This window comes from Gopherus flavomarginatus, chromosome 11 (assembly GCF_025201925.1).
Source record: "Gopherus flavomarginatus isolate rGopFla2 chromosome 11, rGopFla2.mat.asm, whole genome shotgun sequence".
Lineage (NCBI taxonomy): Eukaryota > Metazoa > Chordata > Testudines > Testudinidae > Gopherus > Gopherus flavomarginatus.
The window spans coordinates 13,030,004-13,046,407 of NC_066627.1; the positions used below are offsets into that span (position 1 = coordinate 13,030,004).

The following is a 16,404-nucleotide window of genomic DNA, read 5'->3' on the forward strand; positions in this document are numbered from 1 at the left end:
GTTGCACACAAAGAGTTGGGGCCCATTTATTCATGTTGTTTTAGCCATTTCTTCATCCACCCACTGGCTATGATGTCAGTGGCGCGTTTACTTGCTCAATTTAGCTAGCACCCAGCCTCAAGTAGGAGGACAGTTTCCTTTCCCTGGGTTGGTAGTCTGACACTTTAATAGCATGGCTGAACCTACTGAAGAATACACTCCGCTATCCTCACTGTCAGAGAAGCCAGGGTCACTGCTGCACCACTTTCAGGTGCTGATGTAGGATTTTGCAGAGGCAGGATCTCCTGCAAAATCCTACATCAAGGCAATCTTCATAACAGTCTTTTAGTGTAGTTTTTAGTGAGCAATTTAAGACTTGTAATTCTATACCAGTGAAAATCACCCCGTGCAGGGGGCCAGTACAAATACCAGGAGCCAAACTAATCTTTGAACCCCAGTCCAGAATAATCATTAAGCCAGTATTGCAGCCTTGAAATTTTACACCTATTTTACAGGAATAAATTGATTTGTTCCATCAATTCATAGATTTTAAGGCCAGAAGAGACCTTTACGATCATTTAGTCTGAACTCCGGGGTAGCACACAGCAGAGAACCCCACCTAGTGACTCCCACATCTGTTTAAGCTAGAGCAGATCTTTTAGAAGGATAATCAGTCTGCTTGCTAGGAACTCAATGACATTCAAAGAAATCACCCAGAAGGACAGATCTGATGACTGTATTAACAGGTTAATTGTTAATGCTGGTATTTGGATGGGGTGCGTATGTTGGAGTTGATGAGAAGTAATCTGCAACATCTGTTGACATATACTTTTGAGTAATTACTATGGTCTGAGCAGAGATATGCTCTAATTCAGCTAGAAGTTATTGTGCAGGAGGTTATATTAGATGCTCATCTTGCTCTCTTCTGCCTTTAAGATATGTGAATCTGTGGATCAAGGGTGATGTTCTACCACCCTGACTCATGTTGAGTAATGCCTGGACATCGGCATTGTTATACACTCATGCAGGGACGGGATAAAATCCTCTTTACTCACAGGGGAGTCCCATGGATTTCAATGGGAGAAGGTTTCCATGTGGGTTATGGGATTATCAGATTTTTGCGCTATATGAGCAAAGCCCAAAGTCCACTCTCATGAATCATTATTATATGGGAAAGGTAATAATTTCTTACTTTACTGCAGAAAGATTAAAATTCACACAGAATTTCTCAAGGATGGGTCAGTATATATTTAACTAGCTTTCCAAGGGTTCTGACCAGTGTTATCAAAACCAATGGGAGCCTTGTGCTTGACTTTAATGAGGATCAATCCACTTGGACCTGTCGCTTGCTGCAATCTTTCTAGCACCGTTGGTTGTTCTTTAATCTTTATCTCATCACTTTTCCAAAGGAAATGTCAGTGGCAGAGCCAGGGAGAGATGCGAACCACACTACTGTGACGGAATTTATTCTACTGGGGTTTGGAAGAGGTCCAGGGCTCCAGGTGGTCCCTTTTGTGATGTTTCTGGTGATTTACATAATAACTGTGCTAGGGAACACCATCCTGGTCCTCACCATTACAGCCAACTCTCGACTTCACACCCCCATGTACTTCCTCCTCATGAATCTGTCACTCTTAGACCTCTGCTACTCCTCTCTCATTGCCCCCAGAGCCATGGCGAGCTTCCTAACAGATACCAAAACCATTTCCTACAGGGGATGTGCCACCCAATTATTTTTCTTTGCTCTCTTTGTCAGTACTGAGGCATTCATTCTGACAGCCATGGCATATGATCGATACACTGCCATCTGCAACCCGCTCCTATATCCCACCACCATGTCCAAGCCAGTCTGCATTCAGCTGGTGGTGGGGTCCTATCTCTGTGGCAGCGTGAACGCCATGGTGCAAACCAGCTTCACCTTTACTCTGTGCTTCTGCGGCTCTAATGAGATCAATCACTTCTTCTGTGATGTTCCACCCCTGCTAAACCTCTCATGCACCGACACAGACATCAGTCAAATGGTGCTGTTTGCCTTATCGAGTGTCATCATAGTGAGCACTTCCCTGCTCATTCTCATCTCTTATGTCTATATCATCTCTGCTGTCCTCCAGACTCGCTCTGCTGCAGGAAGGCACAAGATTTTCTCTACCTGCACCTCCCACATAGTAGCTGTGAGTTTATTTTATGGAACTGTTTCCTTCATGTATGCCCAGCCAAGTTCATTGTCCTTTCCAGATCAGAGCAAAGTGGTGTCTGTGTTTTACACCCTGGTCATCCCCATGTTGAATCCCTTCATCTACAGCCTAAGGAACAAGGATGTGAAAGAAGCTTTGAGAAGAACCATAGGCTGCATGATGGTTTTGAAATGAATCTAGTCTCTGAATATTGAGCTAAATAATCCTTTGGTATATTGAAAGGACTTATTGTTCAACTAATCTAATCTAATCTATCTATCTATCTAACACCCAATATTGTCCTATGACACTAGAAGAATGATTTAAAAAAAGAAACCTGTAATAAATCAATCCTCTCTGTGTTTGTTATTTTTCACATTTTTATCTATTTTTTTTTAATGCACTGATTTGGGAAACTGGATCCAAACACCTTTGAGCCATAGGGAGTGTTTGAAATCTGTGTCCAAATTGCTCAAATACTTGATAAATGCTGAACCCAAATTTACTTGCCTGGCTGAGTGTGTGAGTATGTGTGTGTGGTGTCACATCTCCCTTACTCGCTGGCTCCAGTTGCTAAACATCATATTTTCCTACTGGGTTAAGGTAAGATTTTCAGGAACACTCAATGTTGTAGTCAATGAATGTTTCATCTTTGACTTCAATGGGGGCAGATTTAAGCCAACAGAAAACACTTTTGAAAATGTCATTCTTATGCTGCTTGCCATAAGCTTGGAATGGGTGACAGAAGATGGACACATAATGATTGCCTATTCTGTTCATTTCCTCTGAGGCCCCTGGCATTGGCCACTGTCAGAAGACAGGATACTGGGGTAAGTGGACCTATGGTCTGACGCAGTATGGCTGTTCTTACATTCTTGTTTTCAGTTCAAATTTAAGATCTTTGTTTTCTGTGATGATGATTTTCAAAGTAGCCTAAGAAATCAGGGGCCCAATTCCCTTTGTCACTCAATGGCAGGTGGGTACCAAACACCTTTGGGGATGGATATTCACAATCTTTGTCCTCAGTTTTCAGTTCAAAACCATCTCTGATTTATAGATTTGTAGATTCCAAGACTAGAAGGGTCAACTGTGATTATCTAGTCTGTTCTCCTGTAAAACATAGGCCATAGAACTTCCCCACAATAAATCCTAGAGATCACCTTTTATAAAAACATCCAATCTTGATTTTAAAAAATGTATAGAAGTCCAGAGGAGAAAGGAACTCTGTGTAGCAGGAAATGAAAAGCATAACAGAGAGAACAAGCCCATGGGTACAGCTAGTTAAAAGTTTTCAGCCCCAAAATGTAGATTCTGCTTTACCAAAACATTTCATGAATGTAGGTCACATTCACCAAAAATGCTTCAGTCCAAATAAAATAAAATAAAATCAGAAAGAAACTGAAACAGTTTCAATATTTTAAGAGAAATGTTTCAATATTTCAATTAATAAGTGTTTTGTTTTTTTTGTTTAGAATGTTGCTGCAGTTTTACTTTAAAATAAAAGGCACAACCCCCCCAGAATGGAACATTTCAATTTGTGTCAAAGTAAATGTCGTATTCAACCCCAAATAATTATTTTGTACTTGTTTGCTTCACTGAAAAATTGAAAAAAAGAGTTTGCTTCAGATCAAGACACCCTGTGATGGAACGTCTGCCCCACATTGGCCCATAAAGGGTAACAGAGCCCTAGGGAGGCTGTGCAAGAGATAGCCAATTGGAGAACGGCTGCTAGGAGCAGCCAATCAGGGAAGGGCTGGCCCATATAAGAAAATCTGCAGGGCAGAGCAGTTTCAGTTGCTGCCTGAAGCTTGAGGAGGGAAAATCAGGCTCCTAGTAGGAGGAAAGAGTGCCAGCACTCGGAACAGAGCAGTGCTGCCAGCAGCAACTGGGGAAGCTAGAGAGGGCTCCTGGCTAGCTGCTAAGACTGGTAGGCTTAATGGTGAAGAAGGTGCTGGAGGCCGTGGGGAAGTGGTTTAGGGAAACGAACTGAGGAGTTGGAGGGAACACAGCAAGTGGTGGTCATCTACAGGGTCCTTGGGCTGGAACCCAGACTAGTGGGTGGGCTTGGGTTCCATCCACTCCCACTTGCCATTGAGGAAGTGGCTGGACTGAGGGACTGTGATACTGTCCCCTGGAATGGGGGAGAACAGACTGTGACATAGCTGGAGGTCTTGTCCTCAAAAGGATGCTGCAGTCCTTGAGGCAACACGGGTCCAGGAACAGAGGTGACAGTGGGTAAGATACCACTAGAAGAGGTCACAGAGCTAATTTCCAAGACAGCCAGCAGGAGGTGCCACAGTGGTGAATCGCACCTCGTCACACACACCGTCCCCCATCCCATATGTTTTTCTATTTTTTGGTTCAGCCTGTGATGGGTTGTTTACTCCACACCAGCCTGGAAGGGGTTAAGGTGACACAGCTAGGGGCCATTAACATTATAGGCTGCATCTGGTAGAGAGGCTAGCTTGACTGAAAATAACCAGCTGGCTAAGGACTAAAACCAGGAAGTGTACAGCAGAAAGGGGCTGCAATGTGGAAGCTAGAAGTCACTCTCTGGGCTTGGAGAGGGAAAAGGAGGAAACTCAAGTGGAGAGAGAAGCCCTGGGATCCTGGCTCTGATGGAAGGGTTTACCTAGAAAGGTGGAGAAGAAAGCCTGTGGGAGGCACAGTAGGAAGCAGCCCAAGGAAAGAGCAGTGAGGTTTGAGATTGTGCAGAGCTTGGCAGTGGGGAAGGGATAGCACACTGGTTTGAGCATTGACCTGCTACACCCAGAGTTGTGAGTTCAATCCTTGAGTGGGCCATTTGGGGTGTGGTCCTGCTTTGAGCAGGGAGTTGGACTAAATGATCTCCTGAGGTCCCTTTCAACCCTAATAATCTATGATTCTATGACTGTAGGGTCTCTGGGCTGGAACCTGGAGTAGAGGGCAGGCCCAGGTTTCCCTACAAGCCATTGGACACAGGATTGTGGGAGATACCAACCATACATCTGGTCTAGAGGGATTCTGATATCCTGAAGGGGGTGAGGGCATAGTGACCTAGTTGGAAGGCTGAGTAATGAAGAAAGCATTCTGATGGAGAGAGACAGCAGGATGAATGAATCATAGAAAACAGGGCCAGACCGAACCAAAACTGATTTCCCAGCCACAAGGATTGTCCCATGAGAGCAATACTTACCTTCAACCACAGGGGAACAGCACCTCTAAGTGGAGTTGCACCCAGCTTTTCATGTAAGTGTAATGGGCTATGGAGGCTCTAAGGATGATTGGAATTTTCCATGGGAATTGTTTGGTGGACAATCGAGGCTTTGGGGAAATCAGGTTTTTGTTAAGAAAGATAAAGTTTTTTAATATTTGTCTTAATAATAGAAAATAATAATAATAAAAATAATAATAAACAGAACTTTTGTCTGAAAACCTTTTAATCAAAAATGAATTTTTGGCCAAAGTTTAGGTGTTAGTTTTTCAAAGAAACTAAAAAAGGTGATTCCATTAGTGTACAAGTACCTTCCTAAGGAGAAAATATCTGCTCCCAACACCATCCATTTCACGTGTTTCGTGTAGTGTAGTTTTGTTTTGAGAGGCGTTCGGTTAGGTAAAGGAAGTGATGGGACTCTGATATCTCCAAAAGTAAGTTGGGATTTTATTAAGAGAAACCAAACAGAAATGACACCAGAAAATTAAAGGGCATAGACACAAAGAGTGTATGAAATGACACCTGGAGAGGCCTTCTACTTTTAGAGAAAAACAGGATTGTATATCTTATTTTAAACTCATTTAATACCACAGCCCTAACTATGGAACCCATATCAAGCATTTCCATAATATCAGAAATTATGCAGAGAATTCTTTCTTGGATTCTGCATAGAACTGATGAGGCATGAGGAATGCCATAGAGGAGCCTATGAACTTCCATCTCAGGGTGATGCATCATTAACTGGTTATTACATGAAACAGAAAATATTTTTGAGGAGGAGGAAATATGAATTGCCCAAAGAAGGGAGGAAGAATGAAAGAGTTAAAAATGATAATGTAGAAGTAAATAAAGCCCAAATAACCAACAGATGTGGTTCATGTAAAAGGAAATCCATTGAAAAAATGTCCACAAGTCTCCTCACTCTAAGCCCCAATGCAAGGACATATCTGGGAACAGAAGACCTCTGTCTCCATCTAATGGTGAGATCAGTGATTGGACTCCAGTGCCTGCTTTCCCCATGGGAAGCCCCAACCCCTGGGCACATCCCAGCATTGTGCACACTGACAACTGCTGGATGATACCAACAGTTAGCTGGCAACCAGTGAAGCCGCTAATAAGCAGAATCTACTGTACACTGAAATCAATGGGAGTTAGGCACCTCTATACCTTCAAAAATCTGGCCTGTAGGAACGTAGATGTCCTGATAAATACTAGCAGACTGAAAACCGACATATTTGTGAATAATGAATCAGGCTGGGATAATCAAAACTGTCGGAGTTAAGTGCCTGAATCTCATTGAAATTTAGTTGGGTACCTAACTCCCTTAGGCTCATTTGAAATCCCAGCCTCAATTATTTAGATCAAATCTCCTTCCTCCTGAGCACACACCTTCCATTAGGGAAGGAGGGGCTGTATGGTAGGGGCTGGTTAATGGAGGCAATGACAGAGGGATCTTCGCCTCCACAGTGTTTAACCCTCTGAACGATGTGATCCATGCAACTTTGTCTTTTAGCACCCACCAGGAGTTGTTTTTCACAGCTCCACTCAACAAGCCACTTTGGATACACTGCTCCCTGCCTCTTCCTCCAAGCAGGGCAGCGGCCCGGCAAACAGGCAGCCAGAAGAGGTTGAGGAGAGGATCTGAAGTGGATCCACAGAGGAGCAACCCTCAGCAGAGGCTTTGGAAACTTGTTAGCAGGTGTCTTTGGAAACTTGTTAGCACCAGAAGCGAAGGCTCGCGGGGTGGAATCCTGGACCCATTGAAGTCAATGGGAGTTTTGTAACGGACATCAACTGGGCCACGAATTAGGCCTCTAGGGCCACTGGAAGATGGGGAGGAGTTGACTCTGCCCAGCTTAAATCAGTCTATAAGGAGAGCTTGCCCAATCTTGTCTATGCAGCACTGCGGGGGAATGCCACTTCCCTAGCCGGACCCAACTCCAGGTCTCTGTTTGTTTTCTCTACAAAGGATATTTTCCTCCTTCCTTTTTTTTTTTCTCCTGATCAATTATTTGGACCAAACATCGGGGAACAAACAGCTATTTTTGGGGTATCATCTGTCTTCACCTCCTGTTCTCAAGTAGGTAGCATTTGTTTGCAATACAGCCATTAGGGAGTCTTCTTTCTTTCTTTCTTTCTTTCTCATCATATTGCTTTTTTTTCTCATTCATCATTTCAAAATGTATTTTTCTCTTTCTTTTGCTTTTATGCTTTCTTTTCCTCTTTCTTCCTTTCACAATTTCTTTCTTTCTTGTTTTCTTGCTTTTGTGCTTTTGCTTTTTCCTCTGTACAACTTGAAGATAATTCAGTGGAAAAGTCACAAAAAGAACCTCGTGATTCAATTAGGTCAGGCAAGAGAGATAACATGCTCAAATTATTATTTCTTTCATCCTTTCATTCATTTCTTTTTTTTTTAAATGATTTCACTAAATATTTAAAGCATTGCCTTTTTTTCTTCTGATTTGGGACAGAAAACATTTCAAAATCTCAAATTTGTTCACAGGATGGAAAAGCACCCGTCACCTTTAGAAATATTGACCATGAATGTCTGATCCTTGTTTGAATCATGCAGGGTTGTTGTCCTCAGTGGGTATGTTTACACTGCATGAAAGAGCTGTGGCTGATCCGTGTTAGGTCTTATGGGGCTTAGGCTGGAGGCACCATGCAATTGAAATGTGGATGTTCGGGCTCAGGTTGGAACCTGGGCTCTGAGATCTCAGAGCCCACTTCTGCAGCCTTAGTCCTGCAACTCTGAGACTTGGTGCCTCATGATTTTTTAAATTGTAGTGTTGACATTCTCAGTGATAGATTCATAGTGTTAAATCCTGGCTCTGTTCAAGACATGGGAAGTTCTGCAGTTGGCTGCAATGGGACCAAAATTTCATGCAGAGATTTTGAGCCATTATGGTCAATTATTCTAACCTGCGGTAGCCAAAAACAATAGATTTGAGTGGGAAGGAACCACCTGTGCTTTTCAATACGGTGTTAGCTCCATGTCCTGATGCTTGGGGTCTGTGTCCCACCACGAATGTCTGTATGTGGCAAAAAGGGAAAAGTGGCTAGCCCACTCCAGCTGCTGGGCTAAGTATTCAGGAGACACCTTAGCTGCCATCTTCTCCTCTCCACAAAGAGGAATAGAAGTGGGACCCTGCTATTTTCTTTGGGAGCCAGGAAATGTAGGTTCTGTTCCCACCTGCGACACTGATTACCTCTATGACTTTGTTCAAGTCTTTTTTTCCTTCCCATCTATATAGATGGGAGGATTTATGGGGAAGGGACAGTCTCTTGCTATATGTCTGTGCAGGACCAGCACAACAGGGTCCTTACTTTTCTTAGTGGCCTCTAAGTGCTACTGAATTACACTAATAATAATGAATAATAATAATAATAATCCCTGGTCGAGATGCTTGGGAACTTAGATGCTCATATCAGTCATTGAATTTGGTATTGGGTATCCAAATCGCCTAGCTGGCTTTGAAGAGCTCAGAAGATTTACATCCAAGACAGCAGTTATTTTTAGAGCTGGTCAAAAAATGCTCAAACATAATCAATGTTATGTTAATTTCCTGGGTCTGACATGGAGCCATTTTTCATGTGTCTCTGAAAATGCTTGTGCTCTATTTTAATCAACATGGTTCTCGACATTTGTCTTAGTTTTTATTTTAATTTTTTGCAAAAAGCCAGTTTTCATTTAGTAAAAAAAAATTTGAGAATCATCTCACTTAAAAGCAGTCTTGTGGAGAAATGTCATGAACAAAGGAAACATGTTGACAATCATTCATGAACAATTTCAGTACAGAAAAAAAGGCCAGTCGATTTGCATTGCACTATATTTTCGAAGGTGTTAAAGTACCTAAAGATAAAAATAAGTACTCACTGGGATTTTTAAAAGCAACTATGTATCTAGCTCCAATTGATTTCCATGGGAGTCAGGCACCTAGGCCCAGATTTTTAAAGATATTCAAAATTAAGAGGTGCTAGTCATATAGATGATTTTGAAAATCCCACTAGGTACCTATCTACATCTTTAAGTATCCAAATATCTTTAAAAATATGGCCCCAGGTGCTTAATTTAGTCACTTTTGATGTGAATCTGTGTGCCACTAGACGCCAATCTATATCTTTAGGTGCCTAAATACCTTTGTAAACCTGGTCCATTATTATTTGTATTAATAATATTAGTATTACTCAATACTGACCAGCTCTAATTATTTGCATGGCTTTTCGAGTCCGTCCCTGTGACAAAGCCATCAATACTGTGTTGACATGCAGTCGTATTTCCAACACCTCTGTCTCTCCTCCAGATAGAATAATAACAGTGCCAAGACCTCCAGCATGCACTGGGACAACCAAAGTCATGTGACCGAGTTCATTCTGGTGGGTTTCCTTGGCATCCTGGAGCTGCAGCTCCTGCTCTTCTTGGTATTCCTTCTGGCCTATGCACTGACTGTGATAGAGAATACGATGATCATCATGCTAATCTGGGCCAACGTCTCACTCCACAAGCCAATGTACCTCTTCCTGGGGAATCTCTCTTTCCTGGAGATCTGGTACGTCTCAGTCATGGTGCCCAAGATGCTATTGAGTTTTGTAACAAAAAGGAAAGGCATCTCCTTTGTTGGGTGCATGGCCCAACTCTACTTCTTCCTGGCCTTGGCCTGCACTGAGTGTGTCCTCCTGGCCGTAATAGCCTATGACCGCTGTGTGGCTATCTGTAACCCGCTGCACTACTCAGCCATCATGAGCCAGACTCTCTGCATCTGCCTGGTGGCTGGATCCTGGCTGAGTGGCTTTCTCATCTCCGTGTGGAAGGTCATCTTCATCTCGTTTCTGACCTTCTGTGGGGTTAACATCATCAACCACTTCTTCTGTAATGTTTCACCACTGCTCAACCTGGCCTGCACTGACATGTCACTGGCAGCACTTGTGGACTTCCTGCTGGCCCTGCTCATTCTCCTGGGGCATCTCTCCATTACCGTGGGCTCTTACATCTGCATCATCTCTACGGTTGTGTGCATCCCCTCAGCCAAAGGGTGTCTTAAGGCCTTTTCTCCATGTGCCCCCCACTTGCTGGTGGTCACCATCTTCTATGCCTCCTCTCTCTGCATCTATGACAGACCTCAAGCCATAAGTTCCTTTGACTCCAACAAGCAGATGTCCATCATTTACACAGTTCTGAGACCCCTCCTCAACCCAGTCATCTATTGCCTGAGGAACAAGGTGTTCAAGGACACCCTGAGGAAAACGGTGCATGGCATAAAAGTCTTCTTCTAGATATCTTGTATGGGACTTTTCAAGATGGCCTAAGGGATTCCCATTCTTTAACTCACTAATATCCTGTGGCAATGAGTTCCAAAGGTCAGAATGATTTTTATCCACTAAACTTACATCAGACCACGTGAATTCCTTTTAATGGGCCTATTAGATCATTCTTGAGGGCAAGGATGGTCTGGGATTTCAAAGAGGGGCTAAGGTAATTAGGTGTCTAATGCTCATTCTTTAACTCAGTACTAGTTCAGATAAATTTAACCTGCACTGAATTATTATGGTTTGTTGAACTGAACTGAAATTATTTGTTTCATGTCTGGTGGCCAGATTTTTAAAGGTGACATGGTATTTTCAAAATCCATTGAAATTAGTGTGAATCGGGAGCACAGATGCTTTTGAAATTTTCCTTAGTTGTCTTAATACCTTTAAAATACTTGCCTTTTGACATGAAACATCATCTGCCTCAGGTCTAACGGTGCCTCATCGTAGTTGTAGTTTGGGTCTTTCAGTCGTAATTCTTCTCTATGCGCCAGGCTTCTTGGCTGAATTACATCTCCAGACCAGTGGGATGCTTCATAGCAGTGACATGACTGTGTTGCATCATGAGAGATGTAATCCAGTCACCAGGCCTAGTTCTAGGCACCAGCAAAACAAGCAGGTGCTTGGGGCAGCATATTTCCGGGGGTGGCATTTTGGCTATCCATTTTCTTTTTCTTTTACTCACTTCCTCCCAGCTCATAACCCCGCAGAAACAGAGCCAAAGAGCAGCTGGGGATCCGGCATGGAGCTGAGAACCCACGGGACCCTGGGAGCTGTAGTTCCTTGCTTAGCTACCTGCCTATAGAGCCAGCCCTGGATCAAGGAAAGAACTACATTTCCCAGCAGTCCCTTGGTAGCGATGACCAGGAAAGGGAGGAGGAGGGAGTGATGTAGCTGATCCATGCTGCAGCTTGCTGTGAGTCGAAAGGGGCAGCACTGTGAATGGGGAAAAGTGTGCCCAAGGAGTAGGCAGCTTTGCCCCAGATATCCCCGTCAGAAGACATCCCCAGACTGGATTAGGTATACTGGAGTGACCTTACCTTGCATCCCCCAAAGAAGGAATTGAGTGGACTAAATTGACAGTGCCCCTCTCTATCTGAAGCCTAGCAAGGGAGGTACGTGGATCCCATTAGAATTTAAAATGAAAAGGAAAGGAGGGGAGGCTCTGGACCTGGGCAGCTTTAGCTACAATACCAGGCATGTAGGAGGATTTCCACTCCTGAGCCATGGAAGCAGAAATTGACTTTTCCTTTCCAGATATGGCTAATAGAAAGAGAATCTAGCACCTGCCTTCCAGATTTGAACACCTCAAAATTCAGGAGTGCTCAAGTTCAGTTTGGGCAGCTGTTACTTCATTTCTCCCAGATCAAATATACTGATCCACTGTAATTTGCTGTAGAAAAAGTAGTAGAAAATTAAGCAAGAAATGCTTCCCAGTGGTTATTAGGACTGGGACTGCTATTTTCAACAGCAATTGCTTTTTTTTTTTTCAATTTGTTTAAAAGAAGGACAGTGATAGTGCATTGCAAATTTCCCATAGAAACACAGAGTAAAACAAAAGAATAATAAAGACGCCTCAACTTTTCCTCATTTATGTAAGACAGTCTTATAATATGCATCCAGATATCCTCCAGTCACACAAGCTGAAAATTGTTCCACTTTACTGCAATTCTGTAACCATATGGGAACCAATCCTGTTTGTGTTATGCGGACGTCCAAAATTCCTGCTGAATGACCTGCCCTGAGAGTGAGTTACCAGTGACCCTGGCACAGCAGGAGGGTGCAGACTGGGGGGAGAGCCCAGGGCTGGGGCGGCAGGGGGATGGGAGGAGGTCACTGAGTGGGGGAAAGAGGGAAGCCCAGCGCTGGGGTGGCAGGTGTGTGGGTGTGGGTGTAGGGGGAGAGCCCAGGGCTGGAGCAGCAAGGGAGTGCAGGGCAGGCGGAGCCCAGGGCGGGGACGGGGGGCAGCCAAAAAATTTTTTTTGCTTGGGACAGCAAAAAACCTAGAGCCAGCCCTGCCAGTCATGAAGCATGAAGTGACGGCTCGAGTGACGGCTCGAGGCTGTAGTTTATTGTCCAACTAACCCAAAGACCATTTCCCAAACTGATTTTTTTCCTGCATTTTTCAGTTCACAAAAAAATATGAATCATTCAACCCCTTGCTCAAAGCAGGATCAATTCCCAACTAAATCATCCCAGCCAGGGCTTTGTTAAGCCTGACTTTAAGAACCTCTAAGAAAGGAGATTCCACCACCTCCCTAGGTAACCCATTCCAGTGCTTCACCACCCTCCTAGTGAAAAAGTTTTTCCTAATATCCAACCTAAACCTCCCTCATTGCAGTTTGAGACCATTACTCCTTGTTCTGTCATCTGGTACCACTAAGAACAGTCCAGATTCATCCTCTTTGGAATCCCCTTTCAGGTAGTTGAAAGCAGCTATCAAATCCCCCCTCATTATTCTCTTCTGCAGACTAAACAATCCCAGTTCCCTCAGCCTCTCCTCATAAGTCACGTGCTCCAGCCCCTTAATCATTTTTGTTGCCCTCTGCTGGACTCTTTCTACTTTTTCCACCTCATTCTTCGTTCTGTGGGGCCTAAAACTGGACACAGTACTCTAGATGAGGCCTCACCAATGTCGAACAGAGGGGAATGATCACATCCCTCAATCTGCTGGCAATGCCCCTGCTTATACAGCCCAAAATAATGTTAGCCTTCTTGGCAAGAAAGGCCACTGTTGACTCATATCCAGCTTCTCGTCCACTGCAACCCCTAGGTCCTTTTCTGCAGAACTGCTGGCTAGCCGTTCTGTCCCTAGTCTGTAGCAGTGCATGGGATTCTTCCATCCTAAGTGCAGGACTCTGCACTTGTCCTTGTTGAGCCTCATCAGGTTTCTTTTGGCCCAGTCCTCTAATTTGTCTAGGCCCCTCTGTATCCTATCCCTACCTCCAGCATATCTACCACTCCTCCCGGTTTAGTGTCATCTGCAAACTTGCTGAGAGTGCAGTCCATGCCATCCTCCAGATCATTAATGAAGATATTGAACAAAACCAACCCCAGGACCAATCCTTGTGACACTCCGCTTGATACTGGCTGCCAACTAGACATGGAACCATTGATCATTACCCGTTGAGCCCGACGATCTAGCCAGCTTTCTATCCACCTTATATTATAATCCATTCATCCAGCCCATACTTCTTTAACTTGCCAGCAAGAATACTGTGGGAGACCGTATCAAAAGCTTTTCTAAAGTCAGTAAAGTCACATCCAATGCTTTCCCCTCATCCACAGACCTAGTTATCTCCTCATAGAAGGCAATTAGGTTAGTCAGGCATGACTTGTCCTTGGTGAATCCATGCTGACTGTTCCTGATCACTTTCCTCTCCTCTAAGTTCTTCAGAATTGATTCCTTGAGGACCTGCTCCATGATTTTTCCAGGGACTGGGGTGAGGCCGACTTGCCTGTTGTTACCCAGGTCCTCTTTCTTCCCTTTTTTAAAAATGGACATTACATTAAACTTTTTCCAGTCACCCAGGACCTCCCCCGATTGCCATGAGTTTTCAAAGATAATGGACAAGGGCTCTGCAATCACATCTGCCAACTCCTTTAGCACTCTCAGATGTAGTGCATCCAGCCCCATGGATTTGTGCTCATCCAGCTTTTCTAAATAGTCCTGAACCATTTCTTTCTCCACAGAGGGCTGGTCACCTCCTCCCAATGCTGTGCTGCCCAGTGCAGTAGTCTGGGAGCTGACCTTGTTCGTGAAGACAGAGGCAAAAAAAGCATTGAGTACATGAGCCTTTTCCACATCCTCTGTCACTAGGTTGCCTCCCTCATTCAGTAAGGGGCCCACACTTTCCTTGACTTTCTTCTTGTTGCTAACATACCTGAAGAAACCCTTCTTGTTACTCTTAACATCTCTTGCTAGCTGCAACTCCAAGTGCGATTTGGCCTTCCTTATTTCACTCCTGCATGCCTGAGCAATATTTTTATACTCCTCCCTGGTCATTTGTCCAATCTTTCACTTCTTGTAAGCTTCTATTTTGTGTTTAAGATCAGCAAGGATTTCACTCTTAAGCCAAGCTGGTCAACTGCCATATTTACTATTCTTTCTACACATTGGGATGGTTTGTTCCTGCAACCTCAATAAGAATTCTTTAAAATCCAGCCAGCTCTCCTGGACTCCTTTCCCCCTCATGTTATTTTCCCAGGGGATCCTGCCCATCAGTTCCCTGAGGGAGTCAAAGTCTGCTTTTCTGAAGTCCAGGGTCTGTATTCTGCTGCTTTCCTTTCTTCCTTGTCAGGATCCTGAACTCGACCATCTCATGGTCACTGCCTCCCAGGTTCCCATCCACTTTTGCTTCCCCTACTAATTCTTCCCTGTTTGTGAGCAGCAGGTCTAGAAGAGCTCTGTCCCTACTTAGTTCCTCCAGCACTTGCACCAGGAAATTGTCCCCTACACTTTCCAAAAACTTCCTGGATTGTCTGTGCACCGCTGTATTGCTTTCCCAGCAGATATCAGGGTGATTAAAGTCTCCCATGAGAACCAGGGCCTGTGATCTAGTAACTTCTGCTAGTTGCCAGTAGAAAGCCTTGTCCACCTCATCCTCCTGGTCTGGTGGTCTATAGCAGACTCCCCTACAACATCACCCTTGTTGCTCACACTTCTAAACTTAATCCAGACACTCTCAGGTTTTTATGCAGTTTCATACCAGAGCTCTGAGCAGTCATACTGCTCTCTTACATACAATGCAACTCCCTCACCTACTCTGCCCTGCCTGTCCTTCCTGAACACTTTATATCCATCCATAACAGTACTCCAGTCTTCTGAGTTATTCCACCAAGTCTCTGTTATTCCAATCACATCATAGTTCCTTGACTGTGGCAGGACTTCCAGTTCTCCCTACTTCTTTCCCATGCTTCTTGCATTTGTGTATGGGCACTTAAGATAACTCGCTGATCATCCCACTTTCTCAGTATGAAACAGGAGTCCTCCACAAATGTTTTCCGGGTAGGCCAGAAATTCTGATATTGACTGAGCTCTAATTCAGACCATGGTGGATACCCCCATCCACAAACATGTACACTCCTAATTCAGATGAGATATTACACTACTGCAGATACCCCTCCCTGAGGTAGTATGGTGACCAGTCTATGCAGTGGCTGTCTCAAGGCTAGGGATTTTCAAAACTGAACTAAATTATGGTAAATAAATGAGGTACATAAAAACTTGTCATCAAAATTTTTCAGAGGGAAAAAAACTTCACCTCTTGTTCAGCTCTTTGAATTAATCAGAGTGAAGCCTGCATAGCCACTGTTCTGTTTTTTTTTAAATTAGGGCTGGCCCACAGGTAGTACATAGTAGGGAGTACACAGGAGACCTCCACACCACCAGGGGCACTAGATAACCCACATTGTGGAACTTGGGGAAGACTGTGATCTCACCCTCATGTCTATTCCTTCGCAGGTGAAACTCAGCAGCCTGCTCAGGAGGGAAGTGCATGGAGACCCTCCAAAGCAGAGGCCTAGGGGGCACATCTGAGCACTGTCTGAAAAGGAAATCTGCCTTCCCATACACTAAGCTGGTGCACTGCTTTCTAGCACAGGTGTTGATCATGCATATTTAAGTAATACTGGCCCATCACAGCTGTGCCTTGTAAAGCCAAGAGTCTGAAATTTATTCAGCCCCCTCCCCTGATGGTAAATGACTTTATCTCCATTGCACAGCTGGGTAAACTGAGGCACAGATCAGGA

At 44.1% G+C, this 16,404-nt stretch overlaps 2 protein-coding genes across 2 annotated transcripts; both read left to right on the plus strand.

Moving 5' to 3' along the window:
- The first annotated feature begins 1,391 nt into the window (after positions 1 to 1,391).
- Positions 1,392 to 2,348, plus strand: LOC127030791 (olfactory receptor 12-like). Its single transcript, XM_050917527.1, has one exon. It carries the CDS (start codon positions 1,392 to 1,394, stop codon positions 2,346 to 2,348), a length of 957 nt encoding a protein of 318 aa, XP_050773484.1.
- Positions 2,349 to 9,681: 7,333 nt separating this feature from the next.
- LOC127030792 (olfactory receptor 6A2-like) lies at positions 9,682 to 10,620 on the plus strand. The gene has a single exon (XM_050917528.1). It carries the CDS (start codon positions 9,682 to 9,684, stop codon positions 10,618 to 10,620), a length of 939 nt encoding a protein of 312 aa, XP_050773485.1.
- The last annotated feature ends 5,784 nt before the right edge of the window (positions 10,621 to 16,404 follow it).